This window comes from Leptinotarsa decemlineata, unplaced genomic scaffold, assembly GCF_025532065.1.
Source record: "Leptinotarsa decemlineata unplaced genomic scaffold, Ldec_3_MD MMD2_tig00004067_RagTag_RagTag, whole genome shotgun sequence".
Classification (NCBI taxonomy): Eukaryota; Metazoa; Arthropoda; class Insecta; order Coleoptera; family Chrysomelidae; genus Leptinotarsa; species Leptinotarsa decemlineata.
The window spans coordinates 1,865,200-1,889,812 of NW_027412602.1; the positions used below are offsets into that span (position 1 = coordinate 1,865,200).

General features: G+C 34.3%; 1 protein-coding gene across 2 annotated transcripts in view; it reads right to left on the bottom strand.

Annotated features, from left to right (window-relative positions):
- Window positions 1-24,613, bottom strand: part of LOC111514165 (UPF0764 protein C16orf89 homolog) — a 77,245-nt gene that overhangs the window by 5,865 nt on the left and 46,767 nt on the right. For both annotated transcript variants that reach the window (XM_074178578.1, XM_074178577.1), the window contains one exon: window positions 5,855-6,131. In XM_074178578.1, the coding sequence (XP_074034679.1) occupies window positions 5,855-6,131 (277 nt within the window). The remainder of the gene's footprint in view (window positions 1-5,854; window positions 6,132-24,613) is intronic.

Consider the following 24,613-nt stretch of genomic DNA (forward strand, 5'->3'; position numbering starts at 1 on the left):
TGTATGTGATGTTGATGTTCAGTGGTTTGAAGATGTTTGTTAGTTTTTTTGGTTTGGTGTCCTACGTACGTAAATGCTGTCCATCGTTGTGTTGTTTTGTCTGTTGGGGTGGCTTGATCCTTGTTCTGTATTTTTTGTTTGATTCTGTTCTCTAGTTTATCTATTGTTTTTTGGGTGTATCCGTTTTCGTTCGCTATTTGGTATATGACTTTTCCGTTCTTTGTTTCGTGCTTCATTGCTGAGTAGTATCCTTAACATTCTATATATGAATGCGTTATAGGCAGCCATTTTGTGTGATGGTGGATGGTTTGAACTTGCGGGTATGGTGGAACTTGTTTGTGTGGGTTTCCTGTATATTGCCATTTGAAATTGTGTTTTGTTGTGGTTATATCCTATGGTTATGTCCAGGTAGTTAAGTTTTGAGTTGTGTTCTTCTTCAATGCTGAAACATAGTTTTTGATTTATTTCGTTAATTTCTTTGTTATTTATTCTATTCGTATTCCATTGATTTGTGATATGTACAGTCCATCGTCAACGTATTTGAACCATTCTCCTTTTTCATCATGTGTTTTTATTATTGTTATATATATATATATATATATATATATATATATATATATAACATATATATATATATATATATATATATATATATATATATATATATAACATATATATATATATATATATATATATATATATATATATATATATATATATATATAACATATATATATATATATATATATATATATATATATATATATATATTGTGATTTGTAATATAATTGTAAATGATTATTGGATACTTGAACTATACCTACCTGGGAACATTCTTAGTTAAATGGAGATTTCATTGATTTATTTTGGCATCAAAACGGCATAGTTGAGAGAATTTTTATTTTACCAAATATTTCTGACAACGAACATACCTACATATTTTAGATTTTCAGCTCAAACTAAATCTCAATAAAAAGACAATTTGTATTAATCAACTTGCTACATCAACCAGGTTTTGAAGAAGGGATGGAACAGGCAAACATTTCTGTGCTGTACTATTCAAAAATAGTCAATTTTTTTCGGCAATTATAATATGTTTTTTCTAAAAACATTTACTAGTTTGACATTTTGAATATTTGTTTATCTGCAAATTATTGTATTATTTCGATCACTTGATGAACTTTCAATCATATTTAATAGGATAGGATGGTGTGTAGTATCACAGAAAAGTAATTCATTTACTAATGCTTTTGGATATGAGTTTTCGAATAATATGTTTTTGAAATCGATTAAACTTTCTTGGTGAAAACATGGATAAGTGTTTTTTTTTCTATCTGACTCTTCATTGACTTCATTAACTTGACTTTCATTTTGAGGGGGTTATGAGAATGAAAGTTGATGATTTTATTGCTGCATATGGATTTTCGGTACCATTTAGTTATCAAAGTATTCTTTTCAGTTCTTATGACTATAGTATCGAGGAACGGAATACTGTTATCAGTTTCCTTTTCAACTGTGAACTGAATATTCGTATCATATGAATTGAAAACTGACAAAACTGTATCAATTTTATCAGATGGAACTAACAGAATCAAATCATTCACAAATCATTTGATCAGTGGTATATTGAAATTTATTCGGGAAACACACTCATTTAATAACTCATATAGCCTAAATCGGTTGAATATTCGACCTCATTGGTGCTCAACATATCTATTCATAGTATTTGTCATTGAAAACAAAATAATTAGATTCAAATATAAACCTAAGAATCTTCACGAAAATTATTTTGTCCAAATTACAATGTTCTTTAATTCCAATATGATTTTAACAATGACTAGCGTTCCTATGAATGATGTTTTACTTGCATAACGAATATTCGGTGTACAAACTGAATGAAAAAAAGATTGTCTTCTGATTTATTTTTTATCTGAGAGTAGTTGATTCGAAACGAATTTTATATTTTGTATAATTCAGTGTTCATGTGAACCGAACATGTGGTTTGGAAAGGGCTTTTTTCACAAATCTAATAATATAAGGATGACAGTACGTAATGACAAACATACAATTGATAAGTAACATTTGAAACCTCTGGTGTAAAATGAATTCATTAAAAAGACGTTTTCTTCGCCAGTACAAATTAGTGTCTCTCGACGCGCATTTGCTAACCAAGTAAGTATTATCAGATGACTGAGATTAAACATCATCAGGAGACGACAAAGACTGTTCTGGTGTAGAAGAAATATTTTCAATAGATTCTTTGGCTCATTTAATTCAATGCTAACTATATGAATTTTTAACTATGAGAAAATATTTTTAAGAGAGATTGGCTTTCGCGAGAAGAAAAGCTTTTTGTGCTTCTACTTCTCCATCTTCATTTCGTTTTAACGATGAAAGAGAACGAGAATGTTTCCTACTTATTTACCAAACCTAAACATGCAGCTGCAGTTTTGTAAGAATGTATCATCTTTCCCACCAACCGATTCCCTAAAGTCTTTGAAGTCCACTAGATACTCGTTAGGACAATAAGATGATCGTTCCGAACTATTGGGGTTTTTGTTGTGGGCAGCTCTTCGTGAGCAGGAAAATAGCAGAATCAGTACTCCTGACCGTTCTGGATTGAATGATTCCGTACAGTCTATCTCGTCTTGTGTTTGTAGATCTTTCGCTGAAAAATCCTCACTAATTTACTTTGTAGTACATGTTCAAGAGGTAGCAAAAACTAGCGTTTCCTAATAGGACTCATAACCATCTGAAAATAGAACTTTCAACGGGTGATGATCAAATTTATTGCCAAATATACGCCAAACTAACTTACTATTAGGAGACAACAAGTATCCAATAATAACACTGATGATCCTCAAACCTCTGACGGAAGCACCAAACTCTTACGAAGGTTAGAAATAGATGAACACTTCAATCTAGCAGACCACTATTATAATTTTCATGCAGTCATTGTTCACTGTGGTTCCGACAATGAATTTGGTCATTATTACGCATTGGTGAAAGACGAAACGGACTTGTGTAAGTTTGACGATAGTCGTGTCACCCACCCACTTTCACATACATGAGTGGGTGGTCGAGGGGTAGAAAGAAAGAAAAGTATAGGGGGGCAAGCGGAGGAGATATCAATGTTGAGCCCCAAGATGTTTACAATGAAAACGCCACCACATAGCCCAACGGTGGGGAATGGAGGCCCCCGCAGATGCTGTCGGGTGGCTCCCTGCCTGAAAGAGTTTCATTATGTCTTCCGCCTAAGGCGTCTCCTTTCTTGCCCAGGCTCACGCTAGAATTGTCATGTTGTTGCTCTCCGTAACCTGATGGCTTACGGTTTATTAGGTATTTAGGTTTGTCACTAACCCCCTGGAAAACGTTCATGCAAAAACCAGGTAAGAAAAACACTCGAGTCACGGGTGACCCGTGAACTGTCCTAGCTAGTTTTCCCATGAACTAAATGCGAACACGCTTGCACCGTTCACGGAAGATATCAAGAGTTTCATAAATCAGTCCGTACTTACGAGGGTGATTATGATTACTTTTAATGTCCGTGACGTCCCTTGTCAACGGACTTTTCGGCAGAAAGAACTTGAAGAATTTTTGAGACAGCCTCCTGATTAGATCAGTGACTGTATCAACTTCTGCCATTACATCCAATGAAATGTATCTGTCACTGTTTGTGCAAATATGGTGCACCTTATTCTGCATCCTCTCGAGCAGCGTACAACATGGCTGGTCTAATAATTTTTTTCTAATTAGCAGCTTGTTATCAGCACTAAGCTTCGAGTTCCGTGCAATGAGCGGTTTCGTGCGTTTAACCGCGCACCCGCTCGTTGGATCGCCAAGCTCGAGTTCCTAAAAATTCCGGCGACTATTCAGGATAACTTCCAGATATCACGCGCTTGACGAGTTCTGTCTTCCTTGGTTTGATTTTTATTTTATTTTTGTCAAAATATGGCACGACCATCCTGTGGATTTGAAGCTGTTGTCTCGCCACCTCACTCGTGAACGAATGAGCGTATATCGCGTTGTCATCTGCGTATATACCCACATTCGTTCTCGGAAACATAGAAAAGTCGATTACGTAGTCAAATGCGTATTGGAAATATTGTGAACAATTGTAATTATTATCATAAATAGTGTTATTGATCTCCACCAAGTAACGGGTCGGTCTATTCGAAATTTGAAGTAGAGATATAGATTACACTGGAACTAAAAATATCTTTTGAGAATATAATCTTCCACTATCTGAGAAATCTGTTGAAGTGTTATAAAGGGCAAACTGAAAAGTTCACCCAAAAAGTTATTGCGGAATATAAATCACTGAAGAGTCCAATTAGTCAGTAACTTGTAGTCATACATTTTGCGTTCAAATTGAAAGAGTAAGATATTTTATTCTTAGCTTTCTTTAGTGGTCTACGTTTCGGAAATTCATTTCAAAACTTCCGCCTCAAATATTGAATAGCTATAATTCGTTTTCAACCTATCTTCTTAGTAATTGCAACCAGGTATGATCAATATCCACACAGCTATATGAAATACACTTGTTACCTGCTAGAAAAATATATGCGGATTCTTGGAGTTTTTTAATTTTTTCATGAGTTTCTTTGATAATGATTTTTGTTTCAAACCATTCTATAGCGTGCTTACCAGTTGGTTTAAGAATATGCTCAGCTATCACCGATCCTGCCATCTGTCGTCTCCTCATACATGGTGTTTATTGAACATGCGGCAAAAATTCAAGGGGCTATTCTTTGGACTATTCTAAGAATATTTTGTCTTTTGATGATTTTTGATAGGACACTTTTTTTCGAAGATACGGAGCGAAAAAGAATTTCGACAATAACAATTTGTTACCAAAAATTATAAATAATGTTTCTTAATCTACAAGAACTATTGAGAATGACTACTCCCCGCTTGGATGCAAGAATCCAATCTTCTCCTTAGTGACTCCCAGGATCGTTTCTGATTGCGTTCACCTAGCAAATTGAATGTCGGCAGCCGTTTGTAATAATCAGAATGTTGTTAGATTTTTTATTACTTGGTAGGTCCAGTGTAGTATGCTACCATAATTGTTGTTATCGAAATTCTTTTTCGCCCTATATCTTCGAAACAAAGCGCCCTATCAAAAATCATCAGACGACAATATATCCTTAGAATAGTCCAAAGAATAGTCCCTTGATTTTTTGCAGCATGTTTAATAAACACCCTATTTATTAACGATGTTCATTTTTTCTCACATATAAAGATCTTGACGTTTCACCTGTATAACTTTTTCCACAGGAACATGGTATATTGGAAATATATTTTCAACCGTATTTTCGAGTTTAGTTTCATTCAAAGGAGATCTCAATATGTTGGTAGTTCTAAAAGTTATTCTTTCGTTATATTAATAACCGATGCGTCTCAAAGTTATTCTTTCGTTATATCAATAACCGATGCGTCTCAATTTCTTAGACATACCGGAAACATAATGTACGACATCAGTTGTGAGGTATGTGTATGTTGTTGGGTTTGTGATGATTGTGGGATCTGTATACTTTGCGTTTTGTTTTTACCAACTTCATCGAGAGTTCTTCTCACAAACTGCTCCAGATATGCGTTTTGCCCCAAAATGATTTTAATGATAGTTATTTCCTCTTTCATATTATGAACTGAATCGCAAACTGTCTTTGCCATATCATACAAACATTTAACTATACCTTTTTTGAGCTAGCGTAATTATTAGATTTATGGTGGGGGTATCTATTAGTGTTCAGCTATGTTTATTTTCCAGATTGTGGGAGTTCTTCAAAAAAATGTCTTTCAAAAAATATTTGATATCTCTTCAGATTTACAGATTTAAAAAAATATTTACCTGTGGGTTAATAAATATCCTGTGTCTATTCGAAAAACATCCAACATCATTTCGGAACAAATATTGCTAATGTAACAATAACCATTGAATGCTGACATGTTCAAAATTTCTACTAAGCATCTATCGGATTTAACACCTTTATAAACTGCCTTCTTCTGCTGGAGAATTTTTTGAACTGTCCAATTCTTGTATATCCCTAGTATTTCAATGTTTCCTTCAGTGAACACATTTTTCAGTGTATCACTCCATCTCTTTGGATTTAATAGCGAATTTTGAACTGAAAAAATAGTTTTCTATTGAAAAACGAAAGGTGGTGAAAAAAGTTACGTTATTATTAAAGACATGGGATATTTCGGAAAAACAGCTGAGTAACAACATAGAACTAATTGAGAGTTACTGGATTTCTTCAAAACATAAATATATACATATATGCAATACAACAAACAAAATCTTGGGATATTAGGCCACAATAGAACAACATACTAGGTGCGTTCTTAGAATTTGATAACAAGTTCAATTAATATTCCAATTCGAACGTTTTTTTTGCATTCGCATTCTCTTTTTTCTTCATGAAAAAATCGGGGTTTATGATTCTACAGTGATTATTCCTAAACAATATTGCCAATAAATATAAAACGAAAAATACTCACCAAAATATAGACAAAACCTGTAACAAATGAAACTGAATAAATACAAAATGCATTTAATGAATCTAGCAAAAGACCATATATACCTGGGTATCAAAATATACAACAATCCAACTTCTTCTTCTTGCTCATCATTCATTACAATTTTTCAAGTTTGCCTCCTCTTCGGAAGCCTTTTGATTTTTTCACATACATGGCCCCCTTTACGGGGTAGAGGGAATATCTCAAGTAAACTCTTGAATGAATGTATTGATTTTAGACAACTCAACTCGTACTTTTATTATGTCAAAATTAATCTCTTAACTACCTATAAACATATACAATGTGGACGAAAACAAATTAACAAATTATGAAAATGGTGGTTTTTCAACACCCTCTCTCATCGAATAATATGTTCAATCCCATTTTTTGTCGTAAAATATTCAATCTTGGCTTGAACAACGGTTTGGTAAGTGCATCTGCTACTTAGTGTTCTGATGCTATTTTTTTAATTGAAATAGCACCATTCAAGACCAGTTCCCTTACAAAGAAATGTCTTAAATGAATAGGTTTGGTACGTCTGTGATATTCCGGATTTTGGGGCAAGCGTATTGCAGCTTCGTTATCGACCATCAATACTGGATTACATTCCATATCCAAAAATTCTTCATATAGCTGTTTCAACCAAACCAGTTCACGGGAAGCTTCACTTGCAGCTACTATCTCAGCTTCCGTTGAGGAAATAGCTACTGAAGTTTGTCGTTGACTGAGCCAACCATTCTGGTTGTTTTGTACGTTATACCGTAATCTGTTGTTCCTTTGAGGTATCGAAATATTCGTTTTACTTGGATACAATTATGATTGCTGGGATCTTCTAACGACCTGGAAACAACACTGATTGCATAAACAATGTCTGATCTTGTACCTGTCATTAGATACATAACCGCCTCTCTGTATGGAAAAGTTGTATTCAAATCCATTTTGGATTCGTTCTCTGATTGAATACAATCTTTAACAATCGGTGTTGAAACGGGTTTACAATCTTGCATGCCAAAGCGTTCTAATACTTTTCTTGTATAAGCTGCTTGATTTAATTGAATGGAACCATCTTTTCTAGTTTTGATTTCTAATCCTAGGAAATAGGAAGCAGGTTTCACTGTCATTTTGAAATCATTCTGCAAGCTTTGCAAGAAATTATTCTTCAATGTATCATTAGTTGTTGCAATCAACCCATCATCAACGTATATGACCAAGATTATCATATCATTTACATGTTTCTTTATGTATAAACATGGATCTGCATTACTTTGCTGGAAATCAAGTTTCTTCACAACATCATGGAATCGCTTCTTCCACATCTTGGTGCTTGCTTGAGTCCATATAAACTTTTCTGAAGTCGACATACTCAATTAGTACCATCCTCATATCCTTCAGGTTGCTTCATATAAACTTCTTCGTCAAGCTCGTCATAGAGAAATGCAGAAGTAATATCAAACTGGGTGAGAGTCATTTTTCTACTAGCAGCAATACTCAGAACAGCTCTTATCGTACTACCTTTTGCTACAGGGCTGAAGGTTTCATCGTAGTTTTCACACTTCTTTTGTGAATAACCTTTGATAACCAATCTAGCCTTGAATTTATCTACAGAACCGTCTACATTCAGCTTCTTTTTGTACACCCATTTACATGGAATTGCTTTCCTACTAGGTGGCAGTTCTTCCAAAATCCAAGTTCGATTTTCATTTAGGGATTCAATTTCATTTTCCATTGCTCGAATCCAATGATCTTTCTCAGGACAGGAGATGGACTCTTCGTAAGTGAGTGGCTCTTGAGGTTCGGTTATTTCACTAGCAACAATCATGGCATGATCATCGAAACGGAGTGGCTTTCTGATTTCATATCTATCTCTCAGCTGCCTTTTTATTACAATGTCCTCATCTTCTAGAAATGGATCTTCTATCTCTTCAGTTTGAGAGCCGAAGATATCCGATGTATTTTTAGCATTTGTGCCTACTGGTATGTCTTCTTTTAACGTCTCATTTTCATCAGTAAAATGTACTCTTGTCATAACATAATTTAATGGTTTATCTTCGTGAAAAATTACATCACAAGATCGTATTAGCCTCTTACTTTCTTCACACCAGATACGATATTCATCAACATTCTCATATCCAATGAATACTCGTTTTATAGCCTTTCTATCCATTTTCTTTCGACATCTTTTTGGTATGTGCGCATAGCAATAACTGCCTATTACTCTGAGATGCCTCAAATTGGGCTTCTCTTTAAACCATATTTCGAAAGGAGATTTTTCTTTTATACCAGATGTACCGGATTTGTTTAAAATATAAACAGTCCTATGGACCACAGTCCACAGTCTGTCATAGGACAGAATTTTTTCCCGTCGGCTTACTTATACAACATGTTATTCCCCAGACACAAAAATCAATTTTCCAACACTCTCATACTTACCTGACTCAGAAACTTCATAATACTATTCCTGAGGAGATTCGTACTTTCCGAATGATTCACTTGTTCAAAAAAATTTAAGACTATTCATTTCTTCTCAGACTAGGATGGTAGTTTCCAATTTTCTTGGCAGAAAAAATACTTGAATTCAATGTACATTATTCTATCATTTCAATTAGAAAACCTCACATTATTGTATTCCAATTATTGTGCTTTTTTTACTAGTATAAGATATTTGATAATCTTTCCATGTATTCAAAAGTTTTACTTTTATTTACATTGTATTTCACGTTGTGTAGCTAAAATTCACACTAATGATAGTTATCTCTCAAACTCTTATATATCCTTTTACTATCGATAATTTCATTGGTTCAACTTCATTTCTGTATATTTTATCTGTGTTTTACAAAACTCTAGAAATTGTATTGTTCCTGTTTTGCGAAGCAAGTGCTTTTCCACTTGTCGCCATTTTTTTTATTCACCTATTATTATTATTATTATTATGCTGTGTGATACTATTCAAATGAATCAATAGTTATTATTGTTATTATTATGATATATTATAAGAGTATTTTAATGAACAGAACTTTTGTTATACATATATAGTCGCGCACCAGCATTTTGCTACTTTTGTGACTCAACGGTTAACTCTAATCTGTATATGTTTTTATATATTGCTTTCATATTTGTTTTTGTATATAGAGAGAGAAATGTCCTCATTCCCAAACAAAAGTTTGTCATTCATTAGTGTCTCAGGGTGGAGTCATCGATAATATCAGAAACCAAAATATTAAACTCTAGTTTACCATTGTCTAACATGCCATCTCTAGTTCTTTAGGAACTATAACTCTATCTCTATCTCCGTTGCGATATTGGCAGTCATCTCATCTTGACCTTATAACAACATTCATTTTGCAAATGTCAAGCTGTGGTCTGGATTGATTCCGGGGCTTGACTAGATTGAAGTAACAGTACTGCAACATGTGAGGTTCCAGTACTAATAGGCTGGATAAACTTATGATCCATCACAATCAACAATTAAGTGATCGAAACAAATCCAGTCTATACTTATAAATGTGAAATTCGCTCCTAGGAAGCTAAAGTTTGGTATATAGGTGCTCCTCAGGTCTAAGATGCCCACTAAGAAAGGTTTTTCAAATATTCCAACTGAAAGGCCCCCCGTGGGGATAAAAGGGGTGTGTTCACACATGAAAATTACCTTTTCGTCACTGTATCTCCGTACCGTTATATTTTCGGAAGCTGAACTTTTGTATGTAGGTTCGTTTTATGTTGTAGATGTGCAATGAGAAAGGATTCCGAAATATTCAAACTGGGGAACCAGCCGCAGGGAAAAGGCGCGTTCATTAAATAAAGCTACCTTTGCATCACTGTTTCTCCGTACCATTATATTTTCAAAGGCTGAAACTATGTATGAAGGCTCGTTATATGTTGTAAATGTGCAATAAGAAAGAATTTCCAAAAAATACATATGAAAATTACTTTTTTATCACTGTTTCATATCAAATCACTTTATTAATCCTGTAGAACTTACAAAGTTATGGGATAGGTCAAATATAATTTTGTACATATATAAAATAATACTTAAAATTAAAATTGAACTAAAGAAAGATTGTTATATGTATACAATGATGAACAAAACATATCAATTTAATTCAATTTCAGCTTCATTAAATTGATATGATAGAGAAATAAAATTACGAAAGATTGAGAAATTCATCTATGGTATAAAAATATATGTTCTAATACAAACCTTTTAAGGGTGGTTTTGAAAACCTGATTATCAGTACATTTGGAGCCAATGTAGGGCTTCCATAATGACAAATGCCATATCTTTTGTTTGCAGGTGATTGACAATGTTTCATGATGAATTTCACTAGTTCGGACATCCATTGTCTAATATATAAAATGATTTGAAATCCCAGAAACAATTAAAAAGAAGAATTAAAAATGAATAACTGAAAATAACAATTAAATTAAACAAAAATAACCTGAAATGAAATAATAGTGAAATAAAATACAAGTGAAAATAGAACGATTGAATAAAAAAATAAAAAGTAAAGAAATAAAAATGAAAATGAAAATACAAAGTTAAGAGATTCCAAGCCACGTTAGTTCACGACGTTTCGATTGTTAGTATCTAAAATCGTCTTCGGGTGATGACTGCTTAATATAATTGTTATTTTCAGCTAGGTATTCATTTTTAATTCTTCTTTTTAGTTGTTCCAGGGATTTCAAATCATTTTATATATTAGACAATGGAAGTCCGAACTAGTGAAATTCAAATGCCATATCTGATTCTAGATTCTATATGTGCATAGTAATAATTTACAAACTGTTCAGAGGTTAATATCGACATAAGATTTTTTATCAGATACTAACTTTCGATATCAGTTTATTACAATGACTCTTCCAGTTCAGACAATTATCTAGCGTGAGTCCCAAAAATGTACAATTATCGAATAAAGAAAGTGTTTTTTCATTCTCATCTTCATATTCAAATATTTTTAAGAAACTAGATGGAACAGTGATGGGCATATAGTTCTCTAAAATATATGGATCCTTCAATTTTTTGGGAAACACTCCTGTACTAAAAAACTGATTGACTAAGTGAGGCAAAGGATAAATAATTTATTGCAAACTTTTTCTGATCAAGAACATTGGAATTTCATCGGGTTCAGAAGAACTTTTATTCTTGAAATGTATTCGTTAGGAGTGATAACAGTTCATTATCTGTAAAAGGCTCAAGAAATATTGAGTTATAAACATAAGATGATTGATGTGATTATTAGATGGGTTATTATTTTTGATCTCCCCAATTATCTTCATAGGGGTAGTGATGAAAAAATCATTAAGAAGACAGGATATTCTCTGAGGATCATTCACAACCCCACTTTCATGTATTGAAGAAATATTTTTCATAGTTGTAGAAGAGTGCGTTATACTATTTATATCACCCGCCAAGCCATTTTTGTGAGATTATCAGAAACCACTATTTTATTCTGATAATACAAGCGTTTTGTATCAGATATGAGTTTGAAATGTTCTTTTTTTGCCATTATACATTTTCCGATAAATTCTGGATGAGTGTTTTTTAGAGTAAAGAGATTTTTCAAATTTTCGCTAGATGATCTCACTTCGTAAGAGACTCAGTTATTTTTTGGGTTGTAAACGCTACATTTCTTTAGCGGAAAAAATTGATTTGAATAGAAGATATATAAATGGTAGAAATTCTCGAAGGCTTCATTAATAGAATGTTTCTCTAAAACAATCTGGCAGGTTTCATCTTGGAGAGCTGACAGAAAATCTCTTTGTTTATTTGAATTGTACGACCTATTGAAACTACTTTTTTGCGATTGAGCTGGTTTTTCAATCAGATTAGTTTCAAAGAGATTCTAACACATTTATAGTTTCATTGTTCAGGCATCTAACATTAAGTGAGAAAATGCCAGGAGAATATGTTTCCAACTATACATTTTCTCCGTCGATGTCTACAGGAGACTTTCTGCCAATTTTCTGAGTTGGTTATGTCATTCATGCCAACGGTCCCGTTAGTTCGGATTAGTTCGTTTATTTTCTCTAGGATATAATCCTCATTTGATTTGCTAGTTGAGGGTTGCCCCAAAGATGTAATTTCATTACATTTGTTTTCGGTTTTTATCCTCGAAAGCTCAGCCGATACATTATTTACGTTTATTTGGGAATTCCCACTTTTTCCAAAACCGCCTGGTATCCCGATCTTCGGTGCTGTTTCTTTATTCTGTATTTTTAGTATCGTTCTTTTCTGGTTCAAGTTATCTTTTTCATTCGTCAATCTTTTTTGAGGAGATAGTAGCACCTCTGAATTCGTTTTGATTATTTTCATTGAGAGATTCCAATTGATTTGCTAAAATGTCGAGCTTATCATACAGCTCGCGATTCAATAAGTATTTCACAATGTATGAGAATATCACATTTTCAGTATGTTTACTGATATTACTCACGGTATCCATGGCTTCAAAAAATTCGTTGTCACTGTCACCGTCATCTTTGTTACTACAACAAATAACATAAGTTTCATCCTCTAAAACTTTCACTTCCGCGCTATATCTTGCGCAACTCGAGTGGAAAACACTGTCACGCTTTTCCCGTAACGCTATATTTTCGGAGGCTATGTTGTAGATGTACGTATGCAATAAGAAATAATTTTTAAATGTTTCAATTGGGGTGCTAGACGCGGGGAAAGAAGGTGCGTTCATGAAATAAAGTTACTTTTCCATCACTGTTTCTCTTGCCCTTGCATTTCCGGTGGGTGAATTTATATATAGTATCAGCATTGCACACATGCGGAGCCGGGCCGGTCACTTGTTTGAGTATAAATATAAATATTGATAATTAGGTTGTAGGTTGTTTCCAAAGTTTCATCCGTTTTATTGGCATATGTTTTTTGTAGCTTCATATCTCAATAGATATTTATTCTACTCTATCGTAGTATATACTGATCGATAGAGAATTGTGTACTCTATACATTGATGTTCTTCCTAATTATAATTATTTTTCGCCTCTTTTCAGCTCTCGTTAGGCGAAAAATTAACCAGGCATTTGGCAATGAACCACTGTTCGACGTTGATTTGCAAAATCTCGGTCCGGAGATTCAAGCCTCGAAAATGAGCCCCAAAGTGATCGACCTAGAGTAATCCAGGAGGAGGATTTGATGACCCAGGTGAGATTAATCGATAACAAATGGATCTTGGGATGGCGGAAGAACTGGGCGTCAGCTCTCATGCGGTTTTGATGGTACAAAACATATTGGAAAGGTCAAAAAGCTCGAAAATTGCGTTCACCCCTAATCTAAACGATCTACAGAAATTTTTACGTTTCAAGATATGTTTTTCTTTGCTTATGCGCAACCAAAACGATCCTTTTTTGTATCGAATCATCTCGTGAGATAAAAATCGGAACCTCTACGACAACAGGAGATGTTCAGAATAGTGGTTGGACACCGATGAGACACCTAGACATTTCCAAAGGCAAAAACCCATCAAAAAAGACTATGGTTACTGAATGGTTGTCAGCAGCTGGTTTGATTCACTCTAACTTTCTGCAACCGGGCCAAACCGTCACACTAGAGTCCTATTGTGGGGAAATCGACGAAATGAACCAAAAATTGTGTTAGCAGCAGCCAGCACTGGTTAACCGAAGATGTCTCATCCTCAAATCACCGTCCAAAAATTGAAAGAATTGAGCGTTGAAGTTCTGCCCCACTTATCATACTACCCAGACCTCTCGCCAACCGACTACCATCTTTTTTAGCACTTCGATTACTTTGTCACCGGTAGAAACTTCCCCAACTAGGACCTGGCAAAAACGGCATTCGTCGACTTCATCGAATCCCGAGCACGTTATCACAAGTGCACTGATTTGAATAAAAACTAATAAAACCGACAAAACTTTTGAAACAACCTTATAAGTTTTCAACTGGATAATTGCAACCAACCTGCTTGTCATACATATAAAATCATATTTCTTTTTAGTTATAATACCACTTGAATTCATCCTATATTTAGGTGATGAAAAAAAACATGACAATATATTCTTAAATTTTTGCTTTATTCTAGTCACTGACCAGTACGGTGTTTCCTAGCAAAGATTAATAGGAATCCATTTCTCAAATATCACCTGTATTTTTGAAATGAAATAATAGAGAAACACAGAGTCTCGGGAAGATATTTTTGAAGCTTTACCACTGAATTTATCAACAAAACTTCGATATTATTTTTGGATTTTTGTTCATGGCAGTTTTCTTAAAGATGGTTTCTTCCAAGTGGATCAACAAATGTTGATTTATAACAATTAAATGTTACCAAGAACATTAAGATTAATGACTTCAACTGACGAAATATACAGTACGAATAAAAATCTTCGAACGAGTCTTCTAATTATGGGAATATTAATTTCGCCTCCCCCATTTTCTAAAAAAAATGTAGGAGAATTTCTGAAGAAAGCAAATAAATTTGATATACACTTGAATCACATGGAAAAAAAAAGTTCTTTCGAAACAACTACTTCCACACGAACACCGAGTTACAGACGAAATACATTCTGTCTGTTTTTCAATCATTCGTTATGGAATTGAAAGAGATATCATTCACCGGTACACTACACAATTTCTCAAACTATACCTAACGATTTGATTTTCACAAACTTTATTCAATCGCTATCACAGTAGCTTTTTCATATTGTAACATACTGAAAGTTAATTATTCACTCATTTCGTGAGGTGAAGTTTCTGATATTAGTTTATATACTTCTCATTTCTCGAATTGGGATGTTTTGTCTTTATTATTTTTAACTTACTTTCCCAACGTATTACCTGTTCTATTGGTGATATTTTTGAAAATAAGTTTATGAAGATCAAATCATTAGGTGTTGTTTGTGAAGTTACTATGGATCTTCATCAAGTAACGGCCGAGTCACTTAAAAAAAACACTTCCCAATGTTATGAATAGAAGAGTATTGATATGAAGTTTCAATCAAAATTTCGGATTGAAAACAATGTGGGGAAGTAGATAGCTGTTCCCCAAAAAAAAATATCTTTTAAAAATATCTCCTTTTTCAACTTACTTAATTGATTATTAATATATGTGTAGTTTTTTTTTATTGAGTGTAAATAGGTTTTAAGTTCATTTTAAATGATCAAAATACATCAATAACAGAGAAGTATTTTTATTTTATTATGATTAATTCATACGCCGCCGATTGATTCAATTTGCTCTGGCAAAGCAGTACTCAACTCCAGTACCAGTATATCTACTAATTTCTGACAATGTAGAGAAAATATTGAGCAGGTAAAATTATTTTCGGTTTATAGGAATTTGCAGAGAGAAAAAAATGCTTATTTCTTCGAGATTCAACACAACATATCCCACATTCATCTTTCTATGAGCTCTTTCATTTGGAAAACTATATTTTTATTGGGACCAAACGATTGAAATCTATCGTAAATTACCATTTCTGCCCACGTCACTCTATCAGAGGGAGTAAAACCTTAACTTGCAGTGCAAGTGCATTATTATTTTTAAAATACTCTCAAAGAAACCGTGAATAAATTGTATTCTAATTGGTAAATGTATGATAACATTATTTTCAGGTGTTTGAATGTTATCTTTATCTACTTTATTACTCATGTTCATGTGATAGAAATATTTCAACTTATTGTGATTCAAATATTCAGAAACATCTGGCAATTTATCAGAATTTCAATAGTCCATGACTGTTAGATAAGAGAGTGGACAATCTACTCATGAAATTGCAAGCGGTGACTTTTTTAATTTAGGAATGTAGGCTTTCACGGCTGACGTCAATATTTTGGTTGGTTTCCTAGTTTCAAAAACATTGACAATAAAATCATAATATAATATATATGTTACACAAAGAATGAAATATTCCATAAAACATCAAGGTCACGAAAAATCATGTATTATATTATCATAGATTTTCAATCATGATATGCTATAAAACGAAGTTTTCCCGCCACATCTGTCTATCTGTCTGAGGTTTATGTGAAAAATCCATTTATGTTTTGTGTAAATTGATACCCGTGCATAGTGATGGCGAAGGTGCCAAGTTAAAGAAAGCAAATTTCATGTCGGTTGAAATATGACGATGATACTTGCGAAGCCGAAGCAAATTACTAGTTGAAACGAGTTTCACATATAACTATTTCGATTAAATGATGAAGTGAGTTTTTCCTGAAATTTTGAAATGTCCTTTTTCGTCAAAAACCCATGTCTCCTGAAAAAATATATCAATTTCAATTGAAGGGAGATTTCTATAGCTGGACTTGAATCAAATAAACGTATGAATGTCTTCATGTACTGTCGCCGTGACTGAGTAGATTTGTCAGTCTCGGTTATCGAAAAAAGTGCTGATGGCTGATGAGGTAATAAGAAAGGTGTCTTGTTCCAAAATTTTGAATTACGCCTTTGACCGTGTGTGACATGAGGGTTTGCTGGCCAAACTTCGATGCTATGGCTTGTAGAATTATTTTTGTGTATAGCTCCTCAGCTTCCTGAGGAGTTCCTTGCAAGTGGCCATCGATTGATATCTGTCGAATACTTTTACCATCAACGCTGGTGTTTCCCAGGGATCCATATTTTCTTTTCATTGTATATCGACGACTTATTGGAAAAAACCAAGAATCCAATATATTATTTTGCTGACGACAGCACACTTGTCTCATCATTACATTGGGATTCCAGGACATCGGCTGCGGATGCACATCTTCACCGGCAGCAGGAGGTTCAATAGCTTAATGAGTATCTAGAAGTAATTTCGAATTGGGGTGAAATTAACCAGGGTTCAATTCAATGCCACAACCCAGGCATCGGGCATCGGGTAAGATGAATGTTTCCGAACTGGATGTCTTGGCACAATCATGTCGCTGGAATTGCAAAGACTGCTTGGAACGTTGTTCCAAACCAGAAAACTGTACACACCTCAGCAACTGTTGATGCTTTATAAAGTTCAGATCAGACTTTCTTTGGAGTATTGTTTTCATGTATCGAGCTCCCCGAAGCTGCTAGATTCCATCCAGAAAAGAGCCATCCGCCTGATTGGAACATCATTGGAGAATGTGAGTATGTGTGTGTCACTGTAAACATCGTCGTTGTGAGCTCTGCCTTTATTTTGAATTTAACGTGATATTCTTCAGCGTTATTTTCTGAACTGTATTTTGAATAGCATCCCGGTGAAGGACCGGTAAAATATATAAAGAAAGTTACCTGAAAGTGCATGTGAAACAAAGTTTGATTATTGAGTCGAATTGTCAATTGTATCTGAGCACAGTATTGCTAGCTTACCAAAATCATGAGGCAAAACTCGTAGTAACAGTATACCGACGGCTTCGAGTATTATGGACGAAGCTACACTTGAACGATAATAATCAGCAAACTGGCTCCTAAATTCACTGCTAAAATAGAAGAGCAGCCTGGAAAACTCGGTAAGCAGTTCGAGAACTTGGAGAGTAAAATAAATAACTTAGTGTCTAAATTAGATGCTTTAGATAAGTTTGCCATATCTAACCAGCAGAAAATATCCGTCATGAGTAAAAAAACTAACTTTCTGGAGCAGATATTAGGAATGAACACGCTGAGAATAGTGGGAATGAAAGAGGAAAATAGTGAGAATATCCAAGCTAGGGTTCTCCTTTAATTCAATGATGGACTCAAAATCAAATGTACATTAGGCGAAATCAACAATGTTTTCTGAATTGGAAAATCTGGAGACAAAGGGCAGACGCCTAGAATAATAATAGTGGATTTTATTTCATATCTGAAGCCTAACGAAATCAATAATGTCAGAGCTGCGTTGAAACAGGAACAGGAATCTATTTAAATGAAGATTTAACGGAAAATCGTTATAAACTCCTAACATCTGCAAGGAAAAAACTCGGCGCACAAAAAGTCTGGACCAAGAACGGAAGAGTATTTGCAAAGGTTGGCAACGATGTGAAAATAATCGATGAAGGAATTGACTCAATTTAACATGCACCTGAAAAACTGAATAGTTGTTGTTTTTGTTGAGTTGTTTTATTTCATTCACTACCGGTTTTTTATTTTTTATAGTCTTTTATTTAAGCTAGGTTTACACTCTGAAATTGATTTGGTTGATCTGTTATGTAGTTATTAAGTAGATAGTATAAATTCTCCAAAGCACTATATGTGAATATTATTGTAGTTTTCATTCGGTAGAGCTTACCAACAGACACTTGGCAGTGGGTAGGCATTACGAGTATATCTATTTATTACCAGAATTGTAGAGGACTGAATACAAAATGTTATGAATTTTACAGGAGGTCACTTAAAGATGACTATGATATTCTTATGATTACAGAAACATGGTTACAGGAAGGAATTGGAGATGGAGAAATTTGCATTTTACTAATAAAAGCACTGGAGGTGGAGTTTTGATAACAATCAAAAACAAATTCAAAATTCTCAATATCGTGAAGCACGCATTATCATTTGAAGCAGTAATTGTCCAACTGAGAATAAGCAAGGAAACTTACACATTCGGTGTAGTTTATATTCCCTCTAATAGCCTAAATAATGTTTACGAATCTGCGTTCAATTTCTCACAAGATAATATTAAAGACTTTGTAAAAACATACATTATTGGTGATTTCGACATTCAAGGAATAACAGGTACTACTCTAAATTCAAATATCCACAGTAAATCTGTTATCTGATTTCCTGGACTTCAATGCATTCAAGCAACATAATGATATAGTAAATCACCAGGGTCGTACATTAGACTTAATTCTTAGTTCTGAAAACAACTTTGATTGCTGCAAGGTAAATAAAATAGAACTACCTTTCGTAAATGAGGATGGTGTCCATCCTGCTCTCTGTATCACCATTTCCTCTCTTGGGGAAATGAGAGAATCGACGAACTTCAAAGTAGTTCTCAGGTATAATTATAAAAAAACCGATTTTCTTGAGCGGAGACGCACTATTAGAGATGTTGACTGGTATTCAGTATTGAATGAACATGATGTTAACGCAGCTCTAGATAACTTCTATAAGATATGGGAAGATGTTGTAAATAAAGCTTGTCGCTCACTTGTCCGGCACAGCACAGCACGGCGCTGTCCGTCGCCTGATGGCGACTGGTAGTAGCATCGCCCACTTGTCCAGCGACAACCAGCATACTGAATGTGCCGTTTGTTCGATTTCAAGGGAAATAATCACAAAAAAGAATGTTGTCGGTCCGTTCCATTTATCAAAAGATGGCAAATCTTCTTATAACGTTCTCAAACAGCTTTTTCCTAATCGTGATTTGCTCAACACAAACTTAAAACTTAGATTATGCAAGTCTCTGATTATGTCAAAAATTTCCTATTGCGACAGTATTTATGGACCTGCCTTAAAACAATCGGATGTTCTCCGACTACAGCGTATTCGGAATAGCTGTCTACGTTTCTCGTTTGGTATTCGGAAATATGACCATATATGCCCAGCAATGCAAGAATCAGGATGGTTAAATGCTGAGAAACTTAGAACTCTACACCTTCTTACCAACACACATAAAGTTTTGATAACTCGACAACCTGATTACTTACTGAAGAAGCTTAAAACATTCTCTACGCTTAACAGCTTTACTACAAGGAACAGTTCAGTTCTAGTCATCCCCAAACACAAATCTTCCATCTTTACCCGCAGCTTCTCGTATATTGCACCCAAATATTATAATCAACTACCCTGCGAATTTCGATCATACACCATCATAAACTTTAAAAAAAGACTGAAGACTTTTATCTCATTAGCCTCTTGCTCATTCCCGACCTTGGCATTTCTAAAATGAATTTTCTAAAGTAAAGCAATAACTTAAATTTTTTGATATTGTTAACTCGACTTGTGTTCATATTATTTATTTATATTTTCTCCCAGGTTGAGTTGAAAAAGAGCCGTGGCTGATACTCCGCCTATTCACCATATACTGGAAGTTTTTTCTTTGTTTTTGTTATTGTTCCTGTATTCTGTTTTATTTTATTTTTGTCTATTCCATTTGTATTTTTATGGTGAATGAATACGTATTATTATTATTATTATTGATGCTTTTGCAAATTTTTTCTCGTCAATTTTTTGTTCACAATCAGCTACATATAATTTGGATTTCGATAATAATGATAATACAGGTTTATGTAATGAAACATTCACTTTGCAGTCAATAAACGAAACTAATTTCAATGAAGTACTGAGAAAATTGAAAACTAAAAAATCAGAAGGTACAGATGGTATACCCGCATATATTCTGAAAGGGTGCGGTGAATGGTTGAAAGCCCCATTGATACATATTTTCAAATTAATTATCAAATCTAATTCATTTCCGACTATGTGGAAAACGTCCATGACAATACATTTACATAAATCTGGCAATAAAATGGATGTTGAAAACTATAGAGCTATTTCCATCATGTGTGCACCAGCAAAATTATTTGGACACATTATTTTCAGTAAACTCAGCAGTTTCGCCAGTAAATATATAGTACCTCAACAGCATGGCTTCATGAGTCAAAGATCAATTAACACAAATTCATTACTATTCAGTAATGAATCTTTCAATACTATAGAAAATAAATCACAATTGGACACTGTGTTCACAGATTTCCATAAAGAATTTGATCAGGTTCATCATGGTGTACCTACTCTTGGAAAATAAAGCAAATATGGATTGTCAAGCAATTTCTTAGAATTGATAAAAAATTATCTACAAGAAAGACAATTCATTGTCAGATACGATGTAAATACATCTGGGAAATTTTTGGCCAATTCGGGTGTTCCTCAAGGTTCGAATTTAGGACCACTTCTATTCATACTCTTCATAAACGATTTACCCTCTCATCTTCAATTTTCAGATTGCTTATATTTTGCTGACGATTTGAAGTTATTCAAACAAGTAAAAACCGTTCAGGATTGTATAGGGCTCCAGAAGGATATTGATTCTATTATGGAATGGGGTCAGAAGAATAAATTATACTTCAATTTGAAAAAATGTTCGGTGCTGTCAATAACTTGTCTGAAAGAACCAATTACTTTTGCGTATAAAATGAATGGAGATGTCCTAGAAAGAAAAACAGGAGTAAAAGGTCTTGGAGTAACTTATAATTGACAATTCTCAGTTTCTAGTCATATCAAAAAAAATGTAAAATCTGCCAATTGAATTCTGGGTTTTGTGATCAGGCGGGCATCATGCTTTTCGAGCTAAACTAGATTTTGCTTCTATTATTTGGTCCGGGGAATATCAAATGTATCTATATGATACATATGAACATATCAGTTGACATCAGAATTTAAAATATTATCTCTGAAAGAACGAAGGAGCTTGAACGTTATGATGTTTCTGCACAAAATAATAAATAATAAAATTAACTCTTCAGAAATCATTAATGCGATTCAATTCAACATTCCTCCTCGTCGTACACGTTCTACCCTCATGTTCAATATATCAAGAATAGGGAATCCAGCAAGGGCACCACTGGTTTACATTTTAAAATTAGCTAATATTTCAACACTTTGATTGAATTAGACTGGACATCACCCCCAGCACTTTTTCGTAAAAATGTTTTAAACTGCATATTGAATACAAGTATTTGAGACTGTTTGAGACATATTGAATTCAAGTATTTGAGACTAATTTTCTACATCTCCACAATTTTGGGCTCGCTTAGTTCATCTCCTACAATTCTGGGCATTGACGAATAGGTAGTAAGTATAATATTGACAATATTTTTATATAAATAATTGTAATTCACCTCATTTATCCAAGTAATCAGGCTGAAATAGCCTGTTTGGGTAATACATAAATAAATAAAAAATTAATAAATAAATCACCTACAACCTTGGTAGCCTGGAACATCGAAGAAAGGTTGGAGATGTGTCTCTCTTCTATAGATACTCTTACGGAAAGTGTTCAAGTGACCTAGCACATAGCGGTATATATCAGAAATACGCGACGGACTGTGGCTGCTCATCGTTTCGCGGTTCAACTCAGTACACCTCGAACTTCATTGTTTAAGAACTCTTTCATTTGGAGAACGGCGTTTATATGGAATAAACTTCCTGAGAACATATTTCCAAATGGATTCGATCTCCAGCGATTTCAAATCCAATGTGAATCACTACTGTCGTACAGGCAGAGTGCCTTAAGGATTTTCCTGTAGTGCTTGTGTTTTGAAAAAGGCCCATGATGATGATAGTCTATCATGCAAGGGACATTTTATATCGTAACTCTTTCACATTTTATATTGTATGGTATGCGTATTCCATAACGAATGTTTGTAGTACCTACAAACTGAATAGGTGATAGTGATTTTTCGTATAATTCAATGTTCAGTACTTTTATAACTACTCAGTTGTTTCGAAAAGTACTGTTTTTGTGTAATTCAATGTATATATGAAAGTTTTGTTTCGAAAAGGTTTTCTCTTCCAGTTTGTATTCTATAGTAATTTCCATGCATGCATCTCTGTAAAGAGTTTTTTGTTTTCTTCCTTCATTCGGAAGTTTTCCACATTTTTTATAAGGAAAAAAAATTTGAAAGCCAAAAATCTTTCTCCACAGTAGTCGCCAACAGAAGCCAACCGCACATCAGGGGTTTCAGTTGAAATTTAAAAGATAGTTTGGATAATTATGACAACTTAGGCAGCTTCAACTAACTGTGTAATATCCGGGTCCAGAATATAAATACTGAAACATGTGTGTTCGATATGAATCAAATAGAGGAAAACTCGTGGACCAAATATACAAAAAAATAAGTAAACCACGGCTTTTGGCCTTACCGGTGCCTATAATATATAAGAAACACGGTTTTTTGTTATTCGAGCTTTCGGAAAAATTGATTTCCAAGATATTAACGAGTGTAATTGGTATGAATTGAAGAGAGGTGAATTAAAAGATATAACACTCGAAAATGGGGCAAAACCGTGGACACGTATTTCTGACAATTGGCCTCGTCAGTGCGGTGCAGCCAAGTGTATGGATGGGCAATACGTGTGTGTGCGTGCGTGTGCGTGTGTGTATATATATATATATATATATATATATATATATTTATACATATACATATTCCGGAGAGGTGCATATAATATGTCCAAGTCCTGGTATAAATAACAAAACATTACCTGTCATGTGATACTTAAGATTTTATAGGTATGTGTGGCAGATACCTTACGGAGAAACAACGGCTAACCCAGGTAATGTCGCTCAGACAACTGAAGTGAAACTATCAGATACCTGTGCAACGTCTTCCGTTTGAAAGATTCGTCACAAGTAACTTCCTAGGTATATATGGAAAGCAGAAATTATTTAATTTGGTATGAACGACCACCGATATTTTCTGCTTTTCATATATAGGCCGGGATGACAACCAACAGATCGATTCTGGATTACTAGCTCCTCGTCAGTGCCGGATAGGTCATTTTAGACGGAGTTAACCGTCTGAATATCCCGAACAAACAAAAATTAATTCTAACTAGTCACAAAGTCTGCCTGCAGTCGACTCAGTAGGATGTACCAATGCGCCACCTGCAGACAAAGTCCGGAAGCAACTCTACAAACACATAGTCAGGGACGGCGCCAAGGCCTTAAAGGCGCCTACGGCAACACAATTGCAATTATCCACCAATACGGACAGCTGATCGATGACCAGTACCAGTGGTGAACAGGTTTGAACTTGCAAAATTTTGCGTGTTCGTAATCGATGTAGCCTTGCCTTGATAAGCGCATAAGACATATAGAGTGCCTTATTTGCTATTATGTATCTCCGATATTGTGAAAAATAATTCAAATTAGGTAGGTAAATGATAATTAACAGGGATGCAAATATGGCAAATTTGATCAATTCTTTCGAAATGCCACACAAGACACTACTTCTGATAACAGTAATTTTCTACAATCAACACAATCAAACTTGGCATCAGAATTAGAAAAGCAAGCTAATGAGGATGAAGATCCAGAAGAATTAGATCTTGATACGTTTCAGTAAGTGTCGGTAACATCATGTTCGAGTAAGCAAGACGAATTATCCGAAGAAGCACCCCTTTCTTACGATCCAGGTCTTTGGCCAAGTGTATTGTCTTCAATTGAGGTGCAAGAACTTGCCAATGCA